We start from the raw sequence: 24585 nt of genomic DNA on the forward strand, positions 1-24585 counted from the left end.
CTCTGAAATGAAGAGGTGTATAAATAGATCAAATTCTTCAACCCAGAACAGTCGCACAGCAAAAACTCTTAGCAGGAAAAGTCTCTGCATCCTGAACAACCAAAGAGTACCAGGAGGAGAAAAGATGAACACCATTCTAGTCTTTCTATTCATTGCCCCACTTGCTCTTTCAGCTGGAGCTGAAAAAGATTCTTCCTCCTTTGATCCTGCTTTATCTCCCGAGACAAGATCAAGATTTGCCATGTTAGACGATGTTCGAATCTTAGCCAATGGACTCCTCGAGCTTGGGCACGGTCTTAAAGACTTTGTCCATAAGACAAAGGGGCAGATGAATGACATCTTTGAAAAACTTTACATTTTTGATAGGTCCTTTTATGAGCTCTCACTGCAAACGAGCGAAATCAAAGAAGAAGAAGAACAGCTCAGACAAACTACGGCCAGGCTGCAAATCAACAATGAAGAGATAAAGAATCTCTCCCAGGAGATGAATTCGAAGATTGAAGACCTCATACAAAACAAAATCCAGCTGCAAGAGAAAGTATGGGGACTGGAAGACAAAGTCACCAAACTGGCCATCACCCAGCCTTCAATGGAAGAGACAAAGGAAATTTCCTCACTCAAAGTAAGTAGAGTTGCGAAAGCCCCTGACACCCAAAGCCAAAGTAAACTGTAATGCTATTAGTGGGAGTTACGCAATAGAAGCTCATGTTTTATCTTCCTCTTCACTGTAGTACTACTGTGTATTTTGAGAAATAAATCACTGCAATAGTCTTATAAGAATCAGTGTCTTCATCTGACATATTATTTTGCAGTAAAACTCCCCAGTGAGAAACCTGTGAAATAACAGGTCTATCTTTTCCGTTATTTGTTTGCTTTAAAAGAAATTACTTTAAAGAAAAAAGTCAGAAGGAATTCTGTAGATTTAAAAGAAATTTAAAGAAATTCTTAAAGAAATTTAAAGAAATTCTTAGATAATAACGGTAAATAATTTTTGCAATCAGGAAAATGATGTGATTTCCAAGCCCACAGGTTTGTGTGTCATCACTTCATTGCAAATCAATGCACTAGGAACTGTCTGCTTAGTATAAAAGCAGGAAGTTTAAACCTTTAAAGAGGGACATCTATAGTACCTTTATGACCTCCAGAACAAAGAACCTTGCAACTGTTAGCACGCTTAATGTCAATAGATGCAAGTATTTAGGGGGGTATAAGGCTTCCTATGGAAAAGGAAGTATTAACTGCATTTTGCAGAAGTATAAAAGGCTAAGCAACTTGTGTGAGAAAATACTGGATGTTTGTGTCAAAGCAGAAGGATGAATCCAGATCTCCCAAATCCCAAGCTAATACCTTAAATGCTGGGAACTGTTCCCTTTTTTGATCAGTGGCATAGATCTAGTTTGAATCAAGGGCCAACTTCATAGAACAAAATTGGTTTGGACATGAAAATTGAAGGAAAAAAGCAACAACAATGAAGTTCTACAAAGCTGCCAGCAGTTTGTCTCAAAAAATGGGTCTCTGCTTCAGAGACGAAGTACATCCCTTAAGGGGCAAAGCAAGCAACCCCTTTGGAAAAAGAAAGGCAATGATAAATGGTTTGTGCCTCTCAAAACTGGCCCCATGACAAGAGTTATGGAGGCAGCAGCACTGTGAATGTCTTCTGCTGCTTCTAACCACTACCTTCCTCCTGTCCTCAGGCTTTTGTGGAGCAGCAGGACAACGACATCAAGCAGCTTCTCAAAGTTGTAGAGGACCAGCACATAGAACTCGACAGACAGCACAACCAAATACTGGAGCTGGAGGACAAGGTACCAGAATCATCTCTATTTCTCTTTCCAGAACTTGTCATCTCTCATAACACTGAAGGAGTCAATGGCCTGACCATTCGTTCTGGTCAGCCATCCCTCTTGTTCACAGCTGGGCGGTGTAGAGGAGGGTATAAGCAATTTTGACCACACACAGGTACCTTTTTGGGTGAGAGACCGCTGTGCTGCCAAGCCTGGGGCTATGGCCAGGGCACATGATGACCAAGAACACAGCTCTGAAATACTCTCTAGCAACAGTGTTTTCTGACTACTTCTTTTCTTTTTTATCTACCATATCACTGTTTTCCCATTGGTCTTCTACATCTTTCTTCTTTACCGATATTCACTCCAATAGAGAGCCAGGCTCTGCAGTCCAACATGTGTCACCATAACACTGGGTACAACTGACATGCTCATATTTAATTTATTCCTAAGAGGAGGCTATAAAAGGAAAATGCATTTCAGCCTCAGGAACTCTGGGTTCTGTGCTCTTTAGATGTTGGTATTATTTGTCTAAGTGGTGTCACCTGAGGAAATAAGTTAAACCTGTTTGCCCATTAAGGGGCATCTCGTGAGGACGGTTCATTTACTTGCCTCATGAATCCTACCTTGTTTGAGCAGTGACATCCGTGTGGCTGAAATCCACCAGTGTGGTCCTCAAGTTATTTTTATGTTGTAAATTGGGTGTTCTGAAGGATTACATTCACAAGGAAAATGATTCTCTGCAGGACATTGTTTGGCTTGATACATGAATCTCATCATTTCAGAGCCTTGGGAAATTAACAACCTGTAATTATGGTTCTTTCAGCTAAACCACATTGAGCTCCAGGAACATGCAGAGAACTCCTTGGTGGAGGAGCTCACAGAACCAGAGGACACCCCTGTCCCTGTGCGCAACGCCACGGCTGTAACATATGGATCTGATGGTGAGACCTTCTCTCTTAGACGTGATGATGCAACACACTGTAATTACAGCATGCTCTGTGAACATCTTGTGTTGGGTTTTAATAGTCAAAGACTAAAAGCAAAAGACTTCAGTTACATACAGTGCTCTGGGAAGGTGCTAGAGTTCCTGCTTTGGGAAAAATGCCATCATCTGCTTAGCCCCAGTATACATGTACATCTCTGGGGTGACACGGAATAACATCCAGTAATGCAGTAATCCTGTCCTCAATTCTCCTCCTCCATTCACCTCCTGTAAACACATGCTGTGATCATGCTTTTAGAGTCACTTCTGACACTGCCAATGCCTGTCTTGGAGAGCATGAACAGAGAACTAATTTACTTCACAGTGGCTAATTATAAGATTTGGAAGAGCTCTCTTTGAAGTTGAAAGGCATTTTTGAACTGCAGCAATGGGAATGGTTATTTATTGGGAACATTATAAGAGGCAGGAAGGACCATTTGCCAGAGTTTAGTCTTAGTTCTTACAAACCTTCCAGAATTATCTAAATTGAAACCTTGCCTAATGTACATCCAACCTACTACAACTTGGCAGCTGCATCACCAAGCCCAAAGCGGTTTGTCCATTTCATGACATTTACTGTAAAATGAAATTACCAGAAAGATGGTTCAAGTTTTTGCTTTGACTCTATCCTGTACAGACACTGAAGTTACAAAGCTGGATGAAAACTTCCCACATCCAAACCAAGATTTGTGATTGTCTGCTCTTTGCTTTCCTAGGTACCGCTCCTGACTGCAGTGCACTTTACAACAGCGGCACGCGGTCCAGTGGTGTCTACACTATTAAGCCCAATGGCTCCGAAGCTTTCGATGTCTACTGTGAAATGAAATTTGGTAAGATACCTGTGCTAGAAGTAATCTAATTTTCACCTCTTGTTTATAAAGAGGCAAGGACTTTCAATCATTTGATATAAATTAAGTGTATTTAAAAAACCCAAGCCCCTTCAGCGATTGATAAGGATAACGGCAATTATAAATGCCATTATATCACACCCATGAATACATTTCCAAATCAAAGCAAACAGTAATTAGTAAATACCTTAGTAAAAATTTGTTTCATTAATAAACCTCATTGCTCGAGACTTAAGATTCACCAAACAAAGAGGTGAGCCCTGGAGACAGGATTTCTGTATCACGTCTGAGTGAGTCAGTAGATATGTATCATACATATCCAGAATTGTCATGGACCAGAAGGCACAGCACCAACCCAAGCTCTACCTTTTCTCTACCAGAGAAACCCGTTTCTCTGCTCCTTTTGCCACTACTCAGAGATAACACATCACTTGGCCGGTTCACTGTTTGCTGTTTTTTAAACCCTGCAATGCAGCACCACACAGTGCTGCCCTGTGCGTGTCCTGCCCAGCCTCCCTGCATGGTCCCTTGGCCACGGGTACCTGGAGAGCCTGGGAACACGCTGATGCAACCATGGCAGGGCCATGTGGTTTGTCTGGATGTTTAAACAGAAAGACATGGGATTGCCCTGTGCAAAAAGCTCCTTTGATTACATTTGCTGAAACTGGTAAAACTAGAGTGTAATGACCCGGTTAGGAGAAAGACCCTGCATGGGCACAGCCTCCAACACTTCATACCTTCTGTGGAGTTGCCTTGCTTCAGTGAAGCACTATGAGCAGAGGGAGCCTGGCAATCTGACCAAATGTCTGCAACTTTCCATGTCTCTTTTTTATCATTTTCTCTATGTCTGTGTTTCTCAGCCCTAGCAAACAAATGGAGCCCAGTTAAGACAGCTTAACAAATTAAGTCCAGTGAGCTGAGTTACCATGAGTGTGGCAGAGGACTCCAGAGGGGTTCCAACAACCGCATGTTCTGCTCAGCTGTGCCCACCTGAACTTCTTTCATGAAGATTTAAGCTAACTCATTCTACCTCAAATTTGGAGCACCCAAGAGCACTCATGGACAGTTAATAAGGCCAAGGCGAGGGTGGACAGGGCTTTGAGCAAGCTGCTCTAGTGGAAGGTGTCCCTGCCCACTGCAGGGGGGTTGGAACTGGATGAGCTTTAAGGTCCATTCCAACTCAAACCATTCCAGGATTCTATGATCCTGTGAGTCAAACACCTTCTCTCTGTACAGCCTAAAGGCTGTGTAGCTCAGTACATGTGCACTCATGTCTTTTGCAAAATGAAGAGTAAGTGGGATTCATACAGAGCTACCTTGAGTGCAAACCCATTTTCTTCTTCTCTGGTAGAGAGAGAGCTCACGTAAGTGCAGCCCCAGCAATGCAGTCTGTAGGTCAGCAGCTGACACTCTCAGTTACTTTCCATCTACTCTCTAATGCTTTAAACACTTAAGCCAGGCTTGGGACTTATTTCCCCTTCTTGTTTGCAGGCAGTTCCTGGACTGTTATCCAGAAGAGAGTGGATGGATCACTAGATTTCAACCAAACCTGGGATGCCTACACAAACGGCTTTGGTGACCTCAATGGTAAAAATACCTTTTTTTTGGTGTCTTTTCTTTGCATCAGTTGATTTGAGAAGCTGAATCTTCTTACTGAAATGTGTTCACATGAAAGCAGGCAAAACCAAACACCAAACCTGAGCAGTTTACCTGATTAGAACACCAGAAAATGCTTACCAGAAAATGTAACTCAGTAAAACTCTGAAAGACGCACTTCCAAATGTGTTTAGAAACTTCTGCTGAATCAAAGCCAGAATGCTTTAAATGATATTTTAATTATCAATATTCTACTATTTATAAAAGCACTTCCCAAAGCCTTTAAAATAGAGACAAGTGCAAAACCTCAGCAAGTTGCTGTCACTGCCTGCTCCCAACCTTCTGGCAATCCCGCTTCCCTTTAAAACCACCACACGAACTTTTCCAACCTCAAAAGCACCTAAAGCTGTGTGTGCTCCCCTGGACAAACACCTCCAGTGTCTCTGTGCAGTGGCCAATCCCCTCCATGGCTGGATAGGGTGAGGAAACACCCATGTTTCCCTGTTAATCATCAACTCCAAAGAATCTGGAGCACCAGCTGCTGCCCAACAGCCTCCCTGCCCAGAATATCTTCCCTATTTCTCTCATACAATGAGTCTACTTTTAGTTAGACAACACTCTGACTTTCTAGGCACAGCTAAGATCAAAACCTCACCAATGTGGGCAGCAATATTGACTTACTTCCACCTCTTTTACAGTAAGGAGCTGCTCCATCTCAGCCTTTCCCACATTTTGAGACAGCAGCTCACAACTGAGGGAGACTTTTGCCTGCATAGTTTGATCATACTGAATGCTCCTTGACTGGCCTCCAATGAATTCCCACATACCACACCAACAAGAAGCCACATCTTTTCAGCGTCATCACTCTCAGCTGTGTCCTACTCAGCTCTGTGCTGCATAGTCTGAGATGATAAAATACAACAGGCTGCTCCTAACCTGTTAATTGTGGGAGTATTTTACTCAACCATCTTGTCTTATATTGCTTTAAATGCCACCTGTATGTACAGCACTTGCATTCAGCTACACTAGTTCTACATGTGGCAATTACCCATTGTGCACTGATACCTGCAGCACTGATAATAAGCTACTTAATGAATATAATTTAGGAAACTAATTACACCAATTATCAAAAATTCTAGCAAAAGGAAAATGCTCAAGTTAAATTCACTTCGTACACAAGGGTATCGAAACCTCGGCTCGGTTCTGCAGCTCCTTCCTTAAGACCTACAACAATTACAATTAGGTTTTATGTATGTCATTTCCTTCATTCGTCACACAGTTGCAATTATACATGTTTTAATTGTCTTGAGCTCCCTGCTAGAGTTTCATAAGAGGTGGAAAAGTTAAGAGAGAAGCTCCACTTCATTTATATCTCTCGCCTTTATTGATCACTGGTGTGCAATTAGGGAGAAGTAAACAGAAAGAATGTAGCAGGAGACCTCTGAAAAGATCAACAGTCCCCAAGACTCAAATTATTGATTTAATTAAAGCAATGAATAAATCCCTTTAAATACTACATTTTCACACCTACTACCCACAGGTTACCTGCAAAAACAAATTCAACAGCAGTGTGAGCAATAAGGGGTTCAGGGAAAGTTTAGCACATAACCCCTTCCCTTCTATCTGTCTACGTGGTGACTTCTGTCCCCTCATCCTCCCCTCTGACATCCCTTGATTGACACTCCACAGCTTATCTGAACACATATTTTCATATACTGATATTCTAAAGGTGAATCAGCTCAAGCATGGGTTAGAAATCTGCAAACCGTGGGGCGTTCATGCCTACTCCTGTATTAACAGCATCTATTTACAACTCTGCAGAGGAATTCTGGCTCGGCCTCAACAAGACCTATTCCATCACTAAGCAAGGAGACTACATCTTACGGATTGAGCTGCAGGACTGGAAAGATAATAAACGTTACATCGAGTATGCATTCAGTTTGGGAGGCCCCGAAACGGACTACACCCTCCAGCTTTCACGGATGTTTGGGAGCATCCCTAATGCCCTGCCAGAGCAGACAGAACTGCGGTTCTCAACTGCAGATCATGAAGCAAACACCACAAACGACTTCAACTGCCCAGAAAACTACCTAGGTATCAGTATGCTGGGTATATTAACGTGGGACTTGCTTTGCTGTATGAAGGATGGTTGTGGGTAGAATGCTTTAGTGGGTAGTTACTGATACTAGCCTGGCTTTAAATACAGAAAAGAGAGGGCAGCAGCATCTTTCCATCTTGCAAAAGATGGGTTTTGTTGGCAGACAGCAGGGTCCTACAACGAGGCATCATCTTTCTGTTTTATAGATAGGTAAAACTACAGCACAGTGAGGCTGTGCAAAGGGTCGCCATCAGAAACAGAACTAGCAGCAGCAGTCGAAATAAAACCCCAGGATGAGATTCTAAGCTATGAAGTAAAAACCAGTTCTTCCACTGATACCTGGTCTGGTGTGGCAGCCCTAGGTCAGATAGTTTAATCCCTCCTTGCAATAAAAACAGAAGACAAACTTGACTCATAACTCAATTTTGACTATAACCCAAAAGTTAAGAACGATGGTTAGATGGGGCTTGGAGCAAGTGGAAGGTGTCCCTGCCTCTGGCAGGGGGTTGGAACTGGATGAGCTTTAAGGTCCCTTCCAACTCAAACCATTCTAGGATTCTATGATGAGTTTCCATTCAAAGGCAGTTTTTAGCTTTCTGTCAAGTACACCCAGTATAATCACCCTCAAAAGAGCAACAGAGATGCAAGGCTGAAGATACATCTCCTTAAAGCTAATTTGGTTAAAGGAGTCCTAATTCTTTGATTTTCTGAAGCTTTTATGCTTTGCCAGTTTATAGCAAAAAGCAAACAATTGAAAAAGCAATGAAATGATTAAACCAGAGAATACAGAATTGCCCTCTAGACATCCTCTTCATGCAACAAACATTCTGTACGTCATTCTAAGCTTGAAAATTGTTATTGTCTGAAACAATGTCGAGAGCATTACTTGGCTCCAGTGACCATAAAACAGATGGCCAATGACTTCCAAAGTGCTAAACTTTCTTTCTGAGCACAGAGTTGCTGCCAGTCCTTTGCAAGCATAACTGGGCTTATGATTTAAGCTTGTGGTTAAGAACACCAGCCGATAAAAAAGAGAATTTGCTTACTTAAGGCTCTTTTGCTTACTTCAGCCTCTTGTAAAGGAAGAGATTTAACTATTTGTACCTGAGACAAATACCAGCAAATCAGAAAGTCAGTTGTAGAGGGTCACATGAAACATGGAAGTGTGAAGCTAACTTCCTCAATGTCCCAATTCAATGGTAGCATTTGTGTGTGCAGTTTTCTCTGCATCACTACTTCGACGTGAATCAGGCAATAACAGGGAGCACAGCATTTTGTATTGGCCCTCAACTTGCAAGTGTGAGTGTGTAGAGCTACAAGAACCATTTTGTTCAGGTAGACTGGGTAATTGTCCCTTTTGCTGGAAGATTCATGCTGAAACACGAGCTGAGCACAGTATGCCAGAGCACAACTGACACTACAATATTTTTCCTTAGGAGGCTGGTGGCACAGTGAATGTGAGGAAACCAATCTGAATGGGAAATACGTCACACCAAGGTCAAGAGGAAGACTAGACAGAAGGAAAGGCTTGTACTGGAAGCCTAAGAAAGGAAGATACTACTTGCTCAAGTCAACCAAAATAATGATACACCCAACAGATCTAAAGAGTTTTGACTTTACTCAACCCAATGTAATTTAATCCAGAACATACACGCTGAACATTACTACATCAAAGGAGTTCATGTTATGTTTAATAACAGATGCATGTCTAAATCCATACACTGTATGGTGTATTCTCCAATACATAAACCTGAGGCATTTGTGATGGTCTCACAGTAGGTTTGGTGAGTATTCCCATTCACTCGAACCCCAGGGTCAATGTGCTGTAGCTTTCATAGAGCTTCTACCTCCATTGGATGAAACTCTAATGCCTGGGAATCAACCACCTATTCGTGTATTAGATACTATTGCTTGGAGGAATGGGTTTTCAGGCTGCTGCGTTCGTTTCTGGGTTGTGTAGAAGGGAACAAAGTGTTTCAGGAAATGAAGGGATGGCAAAATGCTTTGGAAGACATTTAGATTAAATCGATAGGGAAGAAAAGAAATCTTGTTTCAGAAGGTCTCTAAATTTGATGTTTGGTTCACGTTACTGTGGAATGTTTCCATGAGCAAACGAAAGATGGGCAATTCCCCATTTTAGGGTTCTGTGTATTTCCAGCCAAGTTTTCAGCAGTGTAACTCAGGCCAGTCTTCACTGAAGCACTGTACTGTGCAGCTATAGATGTGTACACACACATCGAGCAATCTTTCAGATACCACACTTTGAAGAACTACTTAACAGCCAAGCTTCAAAGCCTGCTAAAATGAGTAAGAGATCTTTTCTTCTTGTCTGAAATGGAATCAGAGCCATCCCTTTCCGATCTTTTAGCACACCTAACTAAGAAATAAAACAAAAGACCAAGTGAGCACACAACAAAACACTTTTCAAATAGAGAACAACTGCCTGTGGGGCAACTCCAATGGAGTCCACGCTATCAACCAACAAACCATGGAGGCACAACCTACGTGACAGTGTTGGACTCCTGCTCCTGGAATACATTCACATTTGTTTAACTTCAGCTGCAGAATACTGTAAAGCAGAAGGACTATTGACATGCTTGTGGATGGATGGCCATGGAACTGTTGACTGACAAAGACCCCAATTCTGCAGTTACATTGAGTCATATTGACTTGTATATCTTACCTAACTTGTATATCTTACCTAACCCTTGTACAGTATGGATTTTTTTACCTCAGTATTTGCAACTATACAGAAAATGGTTTTAAACTGTAATTTAAGAGTGAAACAACTGTGAGTAGAACGTGCCAATTACAGAAAAACCGCAAAACTACTTTTACTGCTCATGGATTTAATACAAAGAAGAGATGACAGAGTGCTGCTTATTTGTACCAGTGTGTTGTAATGTTTAATTACCTGTCAAACCTCTAACAATAAATATACATCAAAGAAATCAAAGGAAATAAATAAATAAAGCTTTTGAAAAGACATGAGATACGGAACCTGACTAAACTCTTTCTTGTAAGCTTTGCTTTTGTCCTGGGTTCTGCAGTAGCAGTCATTTTTTCTCCTTCTTAGTAGCTGGTGCAGTGCTGTGGTTTTGACTTTCGGCCTGGGAACAGCACTGATAACACCGATGCTTTTAGTTACTGCTCAAATGTTTACCTCATTTACTTTGTGAGTCTCATGCTCTGCCAGGGAGGAGGGGAAGGCGGGAGGAAGCAGAGACAGGACACCTGACCCAAACTGACCAAAGAGGTATTCCATACCACAGCACATCACGCCCAGGAGGTAAATTGAGAGTTACCCAGAAGGGCTGGTTCACTGCTCAGTCGGGCTGGGTATCGACGGGTGGTATTGCATTCTCTTCCCTTGTTATTTCCCTTATCATTATTATCATTGGTGGTAGCAGCAGTGATTTGTGTTATACCTTAGTTACTGCACTGTTCTTATCTCAACCCGTGGGAGTTACGTTCTTTTGATTCTCCTCCCCGTCCCTCCGGGAGCGGGGTGGGGAGGAAGGGGGGAGTGAGCGAGTGGGCTGCGTGGGTCTGAGTTACTGACTGCATTTAAACCACGACAGCTTTACATAAAACTGGTTTGTATTTATCTAACTTTTACAACAAGAAGTAACAGATTTGGTGCTCCCGAAAAGTTGCCGAAATTACTCAGCTGAAGAAGACAATTCCACCCAGATTGTGTAACATCTTCAAAGCTACTTTGAAAGAGCTTTAAACAAATAGTGGTACACAATGAAATCTGCTTCCTGCCTGGGCTTAGTTATAGAAAAGTTACTGTTTTCCAAGATACTTTAGAAAGATAACAAAATCATACAATCACAGAACAGTTAGGGTTGGAAAGGACCTTAAGATCATCCAGTTCCAACCCCCCTGCCATGGGCAGGGACACCTCACACTAAACCATGTCACCCAAGGCTCTGTCCAACCTGGCCTTGAACACTGCCAGTGATGGAGCATTCACAACCTCCCTGGACAACCCATTCCAGTTCCTCACCACCCTAACAGGAAAGAACTTCTTCCTTATATCCAATCTAAACTTCCCCTGTTTAAGTTTGAACCCGTTACCCCTTGTTCTATCACTACAGTCCCTAATGAAGAGTCCCTCCCCAGCATCCTTATAAGCCCCCTTCAGATAAATTTCTTATCTTCCAGGTCTGCAGAACACTTTTTTTCAAGCATTGTAAAAAAAGAAACTGCTTTTAAGTCAAAAAGGAAATATGAACAAAGGGAATAGGTATCTTCTTCATTTCTATCCTTCTCTTTAAAGAAATAAGTCACTGAAAGTGTCAGAAAGTATTAAAACAGTAAGAGAATGACTTTAGCACACAGCCAAGAAAAAACCTCCATAAAACTGATGAGAATTCAGCTAAATTTCACTGTGAATGTGGGGAAATGGAGAAACCTCTCCCATCTTGGTCACAGCCAAGTTTTAGGCAAATATATTTGTCCCTTCACATCTGTGCACTTTCCGTTGTGTCAATACAGACCCTTTTTGTGCCTCTGGCACAGCAGAGCAACTGATACAGCCAGTTTTGCAACAAACCTGATGATAAGGAAGGCATTTCCACACTTGCCAGTCTCAGGCCCTGAAATGTGAAGGGTATTTCAAAATCCTGACCTGTATGTGGTGTTTGGAACGTAGACATCCCTGGCAGGGAACTCCAGGATTTCTCTTGTAGGTCTAACTCGGCTGTCTGGGTAAAGTTTGACTTGAAGCAGCTCTGGAGTCAGACAGTAATGAGGATTCTCTGGAGCTGGAGAGATGTCTATCTTTAATTGAGCTGTAAGAAGAAAATGGTTTTATTACAATGAATAGAATTTAGGCCAAAAAGCATTTTCATGGCTTGTTTCTTCAGGTTAATATCCTATATATTATTTTCATAAATAAATAAAATTATACATTACAGCCAATGTGGATTTGTTAAAAACACAGTGAAAAATTATATGTTTAAAGCATTAAAAATAAATGTGAACCAAACTGGTATCTAGGGCAACTGGTATATCAGATAATGAGAACCAATGAAGAGATGGATCTTAACAACTCCCAATTGTTCTCATAGGCAAGTTGGGTCTAGATAATGCTACTGTGAGGCCCAACTGTTGTTAAAAACAATAGAATCACAGAATAGTTTGGGATGGAAAGGACCTTAAGATCATCCAGTTCCAGCCCCCCTGCCATGGGCAGGGATGCCTCACACTAGCCCATGCTGCCCAAGGCTCTGTCCAAACTGGTCTTGAACATTGCCAGGGATGGAGCATTTACCACTTGTCTTGGCACCCTGTGCCAGTGCCTCAGCACCCTCACAGTAAAGAACTTCTTCCTTAGATGTAACCTGAACTTCCCCTGCTTTAGTTTGAACCCATCACCCCTTGTCTCATCAGCACTATTGCCTATCAAACTGCAGGGATACATCAGAAGTTGCTGAAAGCTGATCTGCACTGAGGCTGCTGAGTATTTTCCTTGGCCAGTCAGGTGCCAGCACTGACACCACATTTATTGTTGGTGGATGGCACTGAGGCTGGAATCATTGTAAAAAACCAGAAGCCAGGACAGTAAGAGAAGTGGCATCAGATGACTAAGGTGAAACACAAAGAAGAGCAAAGGATTTGCACTGAGAAGGAGAAGACAAACACATAATTGGCATGCATCAGCTCTGTAGAAAAGGGCTGGGTGAGAGAAGTGACAATAAGCCAACGTCCAGAAGAAAGCTACAACCATTCTAAGAGGTATTAGTGCAGTGTCATGGGTAAAACATTGCAAATTTGTCTGCTTTACTTGGCATGAGGGCTTCAGAGGAGTAACGTGGCCGGTTTAGAGCTTGAAGAAAGCATGGACAGATTAGAGAAAGTCTACCAGAGGGTAACAGGTTATTTTAAAATCACAGCCTTTGAGGAAGGGGAGAAAAATCCCTGAGACAGGTTAGGCTACAAAACAGAGGTGGATAAGAGCGAACTAATAACAGTATTCAAGCCCTTGAAAGGCTGAGATAACTGCCCTGAGGGCATGCCAGACCCTCATCAGATTAATTTGCAGCAAGGTAATTTTGCAAAGTTTTCTTAATACCTAACCTCACTCCAAGGACAGCTGAGTGCTGGAAGAGATGAACTGAGGAAGAGGTAGGATTGCTGTCACTGGAGACTTTTAAGAACAGGTTAAGTAAATATTGTCAGAAATAGCACAGGTCAGGGGCCTGTTTCACTGCTGGTGTGCCAGCATTCCTATTTCCCTTTCTCAAACAGAGGTGGAGTCTGCTCCTATTAACCAAGTGGGAGGCAGGAAAGACATCTCTCAGCTAAAGAGTGGCATTTTACTCAGTGGTATTTTACAAAGGCTCCTCAGCCCCTGATGGGTTTAGGGCTTTGGGGCTTGCATCCTCACCTCACAGATACTACTCTTAGCGTGACAGGAGTTGCGTGCACACAGACCAGTGACATACCTGCCAAAATGCCACCTTCAGTGCTCGTGGTCTACCAGGGATTGCTGTCAATGACTTTGCAGGGTTTTTTTTCACCTGCTGATTTATAAGAACTGGGTGGCTACAGGGAATGACTAACCAAATGCATGTGAGCCAGAAAGATCTCATTCAATACCTGTGATAGGTCTCAGTCTCCGCAGCACTGACGATGGCCGCTTCATGTCAACAAGGAACTTGTACAGATCATCATCACTCAGGCGATCACCCTCCTGTGGGATGTTAGCAAGAAAAGTTATCTACACAACACTTCAGGATTGTGAGAGAATGAACAGACCATCTAATACTGCAGTATTAGATGTATCAGTATTCCCCCGATACCAAAATGTACCTTCCCAGAACAAGGTGTTAACATTAACATGCTAAATTACAGTTCATTTCTCCATCCTTTTCCCTTCCTTTTTCCCTTATTAATCATCATGACAGCTGCAGGAACTTCTAATTGAAAACCTTTTCTCTCCCCATCAATATTATCTTTTCCCAAACTGAAAATGGCTGTTAGAAGACTCCCCCCAAATACCCACTTTTTAGCAAGGATAATAGTTTGAAAAAGTATCCGTCATTCAAGTAGTGATCCTTGCTCCTTCTCTGCCTTTTCTTGGGTATGAGTCTAAAAGAGCCTCACTTCACAGAAGTGTTAAGAAATGGTGGGAAGCAGGAGGAGTCTGTTGTCAGCTTTCCTTGTGCCATGTGGTGGTAGCTCAGAACTTTGTTAATTATAGAAAATGTACCTCTGCCACCCTGTAAGTACCCAAAAAGCAGGAGATATCTTATCACAATGGTAGTAAGTCACAATATGACAAAAAAGAAGCAAATGGAAGGAGGAAAACGCTCGGTACTCAATGGAAGAAAACAAAGGGAAGATAAAAAATAAAAGAAGAATCAAGCTTAAAATCTTCAATCAACATTAGGCAATTTTTAAAGGACAAATTAATAAAAGAAGCTGTTTGAAAGCTGTCAAGTGAAAGCAACCTCAACAAAGGAAATAAATAAAGGCTTTTGTAAATCATTATTATCTTAGTGACCAGGTTTAAACTGCTGTGTATTACTTCCAACTTCCTACATGTTGGGTGCCTATGTTTCAGAACTGGATTTTATCAGCACCCCAAGTGAAAGGATGTGCTGCTGTCACTGAGACCCCAGAGGTACCATTCACAGCGCTCAATTCCAGTCATACTGAGTTTCAGGATAGCACAGAGCACCAGAGGCATGAGCAGCCCTCCACTTCCCTGGTTTGCACCAGTATAACTCAATGCCCTTGGTGACATTTCTCCTTGTTTACACTACTTATTTAAGAGCAGACTTTGGATGGGTACCCACAGTGAAAGTGGCACAGAACCAAAACAATCAGAAAGGGAAAAAGAGAGTTCAACCAACTTTCAATATATGGAACCTAAATCTTTGTATTCCCAATGATTGAGAAACCAGTCCAAAAAGTAGCTGGTTATACAATAGTAAATCCCTTTTTAAACACAAATGTCACAAAGGTGATATTGAAGTAACGATTTTCCTTAACCAGATGTGGCATTAAGCAAATCTTAGCAAAAAATCAATGGACTGAAACCATTTTCTAAGCTTAACTAAAAATTTTATTATGTTTAATGGTGGTTTTTAATGCTTCTCAGGAAAATCCCAAGCTCTGGCTAAGAGCTGCCACTCAGCAAAGCAGCATCAAAGTGACATGCTTTGCTTTCTCAGGTATCCCTGGATGCGGCCAACCTGATGCCAACCTCAAACCACATTGATGAACCTGGTTCTGATGAAACTGCTGATGTTTCAATGGTCTGTCTATCACCCAATGAAACCAAAGGAGTCCAATGACCATCATGATGAAGGCTATGCAACTCCTGGACTAGGAGAAATACCTGGAATACTTTTTGGCACGTACTAACCAAAAGATGTTATCCTCAGGTTTGTGAACTTTCTTCTATAAGCACTTTTCCAAACAGCATTTAACAAAAGGCCAGGCAGGGATTTTTCCATGTTAGAAAAAAACCTGGAGCAAAATAAACCAGTGTTCTCCTGGAGAGACCCAGTTCTCTTAGTTGGAGTCACTATGCCGTAACTGTTTTATCATTCAAGGCAAAACTAGCTAATAATTCCAATTCCATATAGCAATTATCCATAGTAACCTCAATGAAAGAATCCACCAATGGACTCTGGACCCCCAGAATTAACCACCTGATATAACAAACCCACCGCATGCTGCTCAAAGACATCGTGTGATCAGGGAACAGACACTCCATGCACTGAAAACATCACAAATTAATCACTCAGCTCTAAACTGACTTCACACAATCAAATCACTATGTCCAAGGAGCAACTCCTTAATTAAACAGCTTCATACAATACCTGTTTAAAGAAGTTTGTCACTGTCAGAGTAGCTGGTCTAAAACTGCTCAGATTGCAAGCCTCATCCCCACTCGTGGTTCTCTCTAACGAACGCCTCCCAACAATACTGGAATTCCTCCTCTCTGACCACGATCCTTTACGTTCTTCAAGAAATAAAAGCAAAAAGGGAGAGGAATTACAAAAAAGAAGAAAAACAATAGCCCAAGAGTCTACTTTTGTTCCAACCAGGATTTTCTACACAGGAAAATAGGTGCTGCATTCAGAATTTATGCAATAAGCGTGATAGAAGAGGTGGTTATGCTAAGACAATCACACTCCTGAGGCATCAGGAGGCTATGAAGCACAGCTGACTACTTCTGCTCCTCTCACAGCAACCTCACCCCAGTGCCTTACTCCTATTATAAAAGTCTTTATCGTGTGGAGATTTATGTGTTTCTCTTGCTCTGAAAGATGATGAAGTTGGCAGTTTTGGGGATGCTGAAGAGCAGTTTCAGATGAGCTATGTGGTTCACAAAGATTAATCCACTCCTTTGGAAAATGTTCATCAGCCTGTAACGCTCTCTCAGTCTTAGAAGCCTGGTTTTAAATAATATAACAGATGGTTTGCTTGTAAAATCCTTGAAAGATAAACCCATTTGTTATCATGGACTTTTTTATTTCAACCATGACCCAAGACTATCAGAAGGCTCAGGGCAGGGGGAGGAAAGCGCTCAAGGAGCGATGGCAGCTACAGGGTATGAATCAAGGCTTCAGTAAACTCTGGATTTGTCCACATTCCCTCATGCAGATGTACTGTACCTCCTGTGCCAACTTCAACTTCCGTGGAGTCTCTTTCCAAGCTTCCAGCGCTGCTCACAATGTTCATTAAATGAATGGCTGTCCAGGCAAACGGCATCCGATACTTGCCTAGTCTTTGGCAAAACTGTTCTGCCTGGCATTTCAGTTTTTCCAACTTCTCCTTATTCTGTGAAGAGAATATTTAATCCAAGAGATTAAAAGGAGAGGAATAGGAGCAAAGGTTCATACAGTGATTTTGTGTTTCAATAGCACCTTCTAGAGGAGGATCACTAAGTGCTGCGCAAATGGACCTGTGCTTCGCAAAACTGCCATCAGGCCAACAGTACCAGATGTGGGACAGCTGGAAAGCCCTAAAGCAGCTGGCTTCATGCTCCTCCGGAACGGCCTGTCAAATCCCAGTGAGCTCATCTGCCCACTGCCCTTTCACAGAAAGCAGAATTTAACTCTATGAAGTCTGAAATGGCCTTTCTTGATGCGATTTTAAGCCAGACACAGGGTTGGGTGAAAACAAAGAGCACTCTGCTATTCACATCCTTCTAGTTCAGGATACGCTTGTGCACTTTGCTTGGAAGGAGATCTTGACAAATCACCTTTGCACCCACATTCCCAAGCACCCTGAAACTCCTATTCCAAAATTTCACTTAGGCACATGTCAACTTAGTGATCACAGGAAATGTAGGGTTTTTACTTGTGTTGCTTATATATCCGAGGTGAAAAACGTTCATTTTTCATATTGTGGTGGAGTGATACAAGGACAGAGACAGACCCAAAAACGTGAACTTCTTCAGCTAAAACATATACTAGAACTTTAGGAAGGCAAAACTTTGTTAGAATTTGACTGAAACTAACAAATGAACATCCCAGCTCCTTTGAAACAGCCATAATGAAAAGCTTCTGATCACAAGAAATGCTGGCATCTCTGTTTTGCCCTTCATCCTGTCCTCACTACTACCCTTTGATCTTCACTTGGCTCAATCCAACTGTACAAGAAACTAGGAGCCATTCCTGAGATCCATAAGCACTGCCTCATACTGTATGTACTCAAAGTTTCCTTTACAAGCTTACCTGCACCTTACAAACTGGAGTTGTAAAACAATATACTGAGCTCAAGTTAGAGATCTCTCCTTCTGACTGCTAGTAAAAGCAGAGATTTGCTATACTATAACCACTGCTGTAACGAGAAAGCACTTCAGGAAAACAAATAGCAGGTGAAAGGAGCACAGCAAGTCCATAGTCCAGGTGCCACTGAATTCCGCAGGTGCTACCAGCATTCCTGAACCTACCAACTACAATTCCCACCCAGACTCCAATGTACTACCAATGAGCAACCTGCTGCCAACTGCAGGGAATAAGACTCCTCCCTGTGAGGAAACCTCTGCTTTTAGTTCTACAAGCAGACAGGCTGCATTTAAACATGTGAAGGAAAGGCAAAGAACCAGTCCAATTGAGCAGGTGCAGCCCATCTGCTGCACTTGGGAATGCCCAGGACTTTACTGCACAGGACAATGCCCAAACTGTTGAAGGCACGGATTAAAGAATGTTAATGAGAAACAAACCACTGAATTTATACAAATATAAATTACTGTTACTATATGTAAAAAGAACTGCTGTTGAGTGTGGCCCTTCTTATAAATATTATTGCAAATATTCAAAGAATAAGAAAAATCAGCAGAAAAAAAGAACCAGAAATGCCTTGCAATTCAAAACCAGGCCTGATGGATAATCTCCTGTTAACATATTTCATCCACTTTATGACCCTTCTAGAAGGCAGAGGTACTGTGATGGGGTTAAGGCACAGAAGCAATGGAAAAGTTGAGATTTTACTGCAAATCCACATCAAAGGTTGCTCCACTTGACCCCAGCTATAAGCAGGCAGCTGATCCTTCGGGACAGGGAATCACAGATGACTGAGCTTGATGGTACCCACACATCTCCTCTGTCGACTACAAAACCTGATGACCTTTAACTAGTCTACCCCAGTTAGGCATCAAGATTCAAGGGTCTTTGACTCTTTTTTGGCTTTTAGAATTTGACTAGATTCTTAATTAAAGGTGGATTCTTTTAATGCTAGGAACACTATGAATGGCTGCTACAGTCCAATATGGAAGAAAATGCTGTAAGTTTAACTTCTTAATAACAAAATGCCTTAAAGCACTTTTTAGCAAACTGAACCAAAAAAGAAATAAATAAGATTCTTACCTTTGCTGCATCAGATTCTTTAAAAATCATATAAGGCTCTGCACACTCCCCAATATCTCCCTGCTGTAACACTTTCTCCAGCTGAGAAGGGAAAATGAACCATTACAAGGACATGGATCCAGCAAGGATTGTTAAATTAAACAAACACTAGGAAGCAAAAAACAGTCTTTCTAAAGAGTTAAAGCTTGATTTCCCTTTGTGAGGCAGGGAACAAGCACTGCGCTTGTGTTGTTAGAACCATTAAGCTCCCAGATCTCCAGCTATAACTGAATCACAAGCGTAAAATATAGGTTCAAAGGGAACATATACCACTCCACTCTGGTTTGATCTGTTCAAGGGCCACTTTCAGCTCATGTTTGAGGTCTTAAAGACAGCTTACACTAACTAGCTGCCTTTAACATCGTCTGTTCTTATTTCTGGTCTCTGTATTAAGGGCCTACTGCAGCAGCACAAACAGGGGACTCGGATGCACTCAGCTAAAACAAGCACTATTTTAAATAGTATATTATTTTTTATAATTATTTATTTTATTTATTTAAATAAATATATTTCTACAAATTTAGAAAAGAATTACTTATTTTATTAGTATTTTATTTTTATCTTATTTAAATATTATATTATATATTATATTAAATAAAAAAATCAGTGTGCTTTCAAATCAAATAATGAAATAATCAAATAATTGAAGTCAGCCAAGGTGCAGATGGTTGCTTCTGAACTAATACAAAACTGCTTAACGCCCAGTTTCTGGCAGAAATACCTTCCCTATCACATCCCTAAGACTGTTTCTTTCAGAAGCATCCTGGCCCTCCCTCCCACACCCACTGCTCTGCACATGCTGTTACTAGATTAGAACATCTTTAAGGTTCTCCCGTGCTTATAAAGCACCATTCATATTCTCTATTAGTAGAACTCCAAGAGGCTTCCACAATATAAGGAACTTTTCACCAACTCACCTGGTGAGTTTATGCTGCCTGAAAAGTGGTTTCCCCATGAGTAAGATCCATGCAAAACTTCACCTGATAAGGCACATGATGCATCTTATTTATCCCTGACTAGATCCTTTTCATTATCAAATCAAAAAATCCCCTACGCCACCAGCTCCTCTTGGGTTTTACAAGCACGAACGTGCAGTCACAAGCTCTTTCAGCCACATCCCCATCTCATAAACATGGGGCTCTCTCTTCCTCGTATCTTGCAAAACTCAGAAGAGTGAATGTGTGTGCACAGGTAGAACGTGATTTTTAGAGGGAGTTCAGAGTCATACCACAGACTGGAGATCAGAATATACTCCAGCCACTGAAAGTCTTACTCTCCCTTGGGACTGTTTTGTCATGCCACAAAGCCTCAATTCATTACCAAAAGCTTATTCCTCATTTAAGAAGCAGTTCATGAAGGACTTGCACAAACCTCAGTCCCCAGGGTTCTCAAAACACGGCACTTAGGTAGCAGGCAATGTAACCACTGCCTGTGAACTGAAAGCACGCATTGAACTCCCTTTCTTTACAACAGGATGATTTTTTATGCAGAGACCAGACAAAAAGCCCTGATTCAAATGCCAATCTGAGCTGGTAACATTTGTGCTCTCATTAAATCAAATGAAAGAAGAGAAAATAACTTTTATCTTTGTATACTTTCATACAGGACTGACCAATGTGGCGTTTTACTTCAGTTATGGTTCTCACCCTCTTAGCAATTTCACTCCTTAAAGACCTCTGAAAATCTGGCTTAAGAGCAAAGATCACTTCAGAAATGAGATTCAATATGTATTTTTAAATCACTAACTTATCTATCACCTTAAGGAGTCAGCCCATTGTTTCGTATGAAAACCAAGGTCAAGCCCCAGAAAGCTGCTCTGTATCAAGCAAACCTTTGTGTTCTTCTTAGCTCTTCAATAACACAACAATGCCTATCTCCACTGAACTGTTTCAAAGGAACTTAAGGTACCAAGGGAGAATATCTGAAATGAAACAGAATTCTGCTCTCCAAATGTAAATCAGAAGTAAACTTGTCAGACAATGTTAAATGGAAACAGAGACAATGAGAGTTCTCATTTCTCTGGTATTTCTTACCTTTATTACTAGAAAGACATCTTGAGAGGGGTAAGTGATAGAAAAGATGGCAGATCTGGCCAGCGTGGATATAGCAGCAGGGGGAACATGTGGACGGAGCATTCCCTTCATTTGCTCAGAGTTTAAATCAAAGTAGAAGTTTTCTGAAATCTAAGGAAGAAGTTGGGTAGTTTCAAGTTATACCTTTTAGTTTTAGTGAACTCTTCACGAACAAAGCAGACAATTTCAAAACCCAAGGTTAAGAAACTACCAACGGTGCCTCCTTTCAAACCATAATAGGGGGGAAAAATGCCTTTCCATTAAGAAATCAAGGCAGGACAGAAAGGAGAAAGGAAATGGAGCTAACAATACACACTGCCTATAACGTTTCCTCCAACTCATGTAAGGTGTGTAGTTCCATCACAGGGCTAGGAATTACAATTGCTATCTGAACTGAATATCTCAAAGTATCAAAATAGAAAACCATCTTTCAGATCATTCACAGAAAGAACAACACATTCTGCAAGATGAACAATGAGCTTTCCACGTTGAAACACCAAATCCCTGACTGTACCAAGGCTTCAGAGCCAAAAGGAATGTGAGCTGGTGTTATCAACACCAGAGGTCACTAAAGAACTTACTACAGTAGATGGGGCGGGGGGGGGGGGGGGAATGGGAGTAATGAGATGATAAAACTGGCTTATCAAATGTGATTTAAATATTAAACAAAGTTCACATAATATTCCACATACTCTCATCTACATAACTTAAAACTCAATGCATTAAATTCAAGTCTTAAAGAGATAAATGTCAAAATGCATATTTTTAACATTTTTTCTCTCTATTGCTGCTAATAGCTTGAATTAGGAAAACTAAGAGACTCTTCAAATATTAAATACAGAACATAAATAGGCGAATAAATGTATTTTGCATTTCCTATAACTCAGATCTTGAACAGACCCCTCAGTTTTGTTTTGATTTTAGCAATTTTAGAGCGTATGGCTTCCTTGTGCACTATTACAATGGCATTTGGACATATACCATGCTGAATCACGAAGAAGGCATTAAGGAAGTCACAAAGATTTAATCTAAATAAAAGGTTTCAGTTACTGAAGTTCTCTCTGGGGAAAAGACCTTTGAAAGCCAAGATTGGACAATGTCTACATTCTGATCTCAGGCACTCAGAAATATCGTTAGAAATACTCTGATTTCTAAAAATATTACTTCATATTTTTAGAAAAGTGGTTATACTTCATCTGTTTTACTAAGCAGAAGAACACAGAAGGTGGCTCATGAAATGGCCTCATCATTCTTCCAAACACTGGCATGCCGCTGCCTTCATAAAGGTTTGTTTCCAGAATTAATTCCTCCCTTTTTTCTTTATAGCTAACAGCTTTGCAACGCTTCAGTGGAAATGTGTTTAGAAAGTAATTAAAAACCTACCTTTTTCTTTTCTTTAACGTCGTACAAAGCCAAACTTGCAAAAATGGGCTCGATTTCTATTTCAAATCTTGAAAGAAAGAAACAGATAAAACCAGTTGACTTGCATTTTGTAAGAAGGAATAACCCACTCTCTCCCCAAATCCTTCTTAAGTGATGGCTGACCACTGTTAAACCAAGATGTCAGCAACAGCTGAGCCAACCTAAGGGCTTGCTCCTGCTGAAAGGGGAAAATTGCTCCTGTTTCCCCCCCCCCCATTCCTCTCCTGTCCTGCTACGTCTACATTGCCTCTGCTCTCTTCCACTACGACATGCATTGATGCTCCGTGGACCTCCTAAAAGCCATTTCAGCTCATTGACCCAACAAAAAGGTTAGGATTAGGGTCACAGGCCATAAAGCCTACTTCTATAAATGCTTTTACCTTCTTCAAGTGTTGTTTGAAAGCTAAGTAAAGAAACCTAATAGCTTCCTTCAAGGAAGAGGCATTATTATTTGGGTACCTGGACCACTTAGCTCCTCTGATTACCTTGAAAAGATGGCCTCTATGCTAATTTCCTATGCTGACCTGTTGACAGGGCTAAATGGCCAACTGCTCCCCTCAGCAGTATTGATCAGAAAGCTCCTTCCTCTCGAGTCAGGGACAGCTATTTTGGCAATGTTCAACATTTAACTCGTCAGAAAACCCCAATACCTCAAAGCCTCTTTCAGAAAGATGTCAGTTTGTCAGAGTAACTATTATCAAGTATTTATGCTGAGAGAATCACTTCCAATGAAACCATTAACCTACCAAATGGAGCTAAAGTTATTGTCAGTCAATTGGGAAGCTAAAGAAATCGGAAAAACATTCAAAACCTGTCCCTATATCCAAGGGAGCAGGGGCTGAAATGCCCTTATCCTGCCTGCACAGCCTCCCCATGACATTAATACCTAACCCACAGTGAGATACTCCCATGCACAAAGTTCTTGCAGAGAGCTCTCAGCTTCTTCTCAGCCTGGAACTCCTTCTTCCAATAGGAAGAACAGACAGGACTGCATCACCTAACAGGTAATTTCTCTAGTTTGGCAACAAAGGTGAGATTAACCTGAAAACGACCCGGCTTAGGTCATCTTAGCCTTCTCCCTGGGGAAGAGACTATCTATTTCTCTTTGTGCCACTAAGATAGTGTGATCTTGGATGCTTGCTACTGCAACTGTAGGTACGGTTTCAGAGATTACTATGGTACACAAACAAGCATGTTTGTGAAGATCTGCTACAAATTCACAATCGCCAAGAGAAGCTTAAATAGCAGAAATCATTAATTTCCACCATCTAACGTATTTATGCTAAAGACACCATCCTTTGGAGAGGAAGTTCCATAGCTACTGCATATTATGTTGTTCCAGTTCATAAAAGGCTGCAAAATCAGTTCATCTCTATGGCTATATTAGGTCCTGGAGTACTCTACGAGCAGGAGATATGTCCCACACATATATCTCAGTTATGAGCTGCAATGTAGTCTAACTGGAGCTCTCTAATAAGAAGGGTTGACCTAACTGAGGACACAGAAGATGAATACAGCAGTGTGGAAAATCAGTTTTGTACTTTATTTCTCCAAGGGAATAACAGTAAAATTTTACCTTGTGTTATTAGAGAAGAGTTATAGGCAATGAACCAGCTGCAGGTAACCCTATATTCAGGAGCTCCACTTCATTAAACTTGTTTAACAGGTTTCTATTCCTTCAGTTAATGCTTGCTAAGTATATAAAGTCTTCACTCTTAAAGGGACACAGTCAAGGTTGTTGAGCCTAAACTTCAGCAAATCTTTGGCTGTCTCATGTTTCAAGGCTTAAGCATTTTTCACCTTTTTTATTTGCTGCCCCTCTTCAGCATCCTTGTTACAGAGCTGAACACCGACGACTGGCCAACTTCAGAGCCCTGAATGAGGGCAGTGAAGCATGAGTG

At 41.3% G+C, this 24585-nt stretch overlaps 2 protein-coding genes across 16 annotated transcripts in view; one reads left to right on the forward strand and one right to left on the reverse strand.

Annotated features, from left to right (window-relative positions):
- Positions 1 to 24585, reverse strand: part of DOCK7 (dedicator of cytokinesis 7) — a 109888-nt gene that overhangs the window by 53547 nt on the left and 31756 nt on the right. For all 15 annotated transcript variants that reach the window (XM_057409335.1, XM_057409334.1, XM_057409332.1 and 12 more), the window contains exons 8-14: positions 22646 to 22712; positions 21224 to 21373; positions 19152 to 19232; positions 16953 to 17118; positions 16155 to 16297; positions 13921 to 14014; positions 11948 to 12110 (exon numbers count right to left, since the gene is read on the reverse strand). In XM_057409335.1, the coding sequence (XP_057265318.1) occupies positions 11948 to 12110; positions 13921 to 14014; positions 16155 to 16297; positions 16953 to 17118; positions 19152 to 19232; positions 21224 to 21373; positions 22646 to 22712 (864 nt within the window). The remainder of the gene's footprint in view (positions 1 to 11947; positions 12111 to 13920; positions 14015 to 16154; positions 16298 to 16952; positions 17119 to 19151; positions 19233 to 21223; positions 21374 to 22645; positions 22713 to 24585) is intronic.
- On the forward strand, positions 57 to 10299 carry ANGPTL3 (angiopoietin like 3). Its single transcript, XM_057409372.1, has 7 exons — positions 57 to 622; positions 1695 to 1805; positions 2611 to 2728; positions 3486 to 3599; positions 5109 to 5204; positions 7035 to 7307; positions 8748 to 10299. The coding sequence occupies exons 1-7, from the start codon at positions 125 to 127 to the stop codon at positions 8948 to 8950; spliced, it is 1413 nt and encodes a 470-aa protein (XP_057265355.1). The 5' UTR covers positions 57 to 124; the 3' UTR covers positions 8951 to 10299.

This window comes from Pezoporus wallicus, unplaced genomic scaffold, assembly GCF_028554395.1.
Source record: "Pezoporus wallicus isolate ANWC-B61680 ecotype Strahan unplaced genomic scaffold, APGP_CSIRO_Pwel_v1 contig_8108, whole genome shotgun sequence".
Classification (NCBI taxonomy): domain Eukaryota; kingdom Metazoa; phylum Chordata; class Aves; order Psittaciformes; family Psittacidae; genus Pezoporus; species Pezoporus wallicus.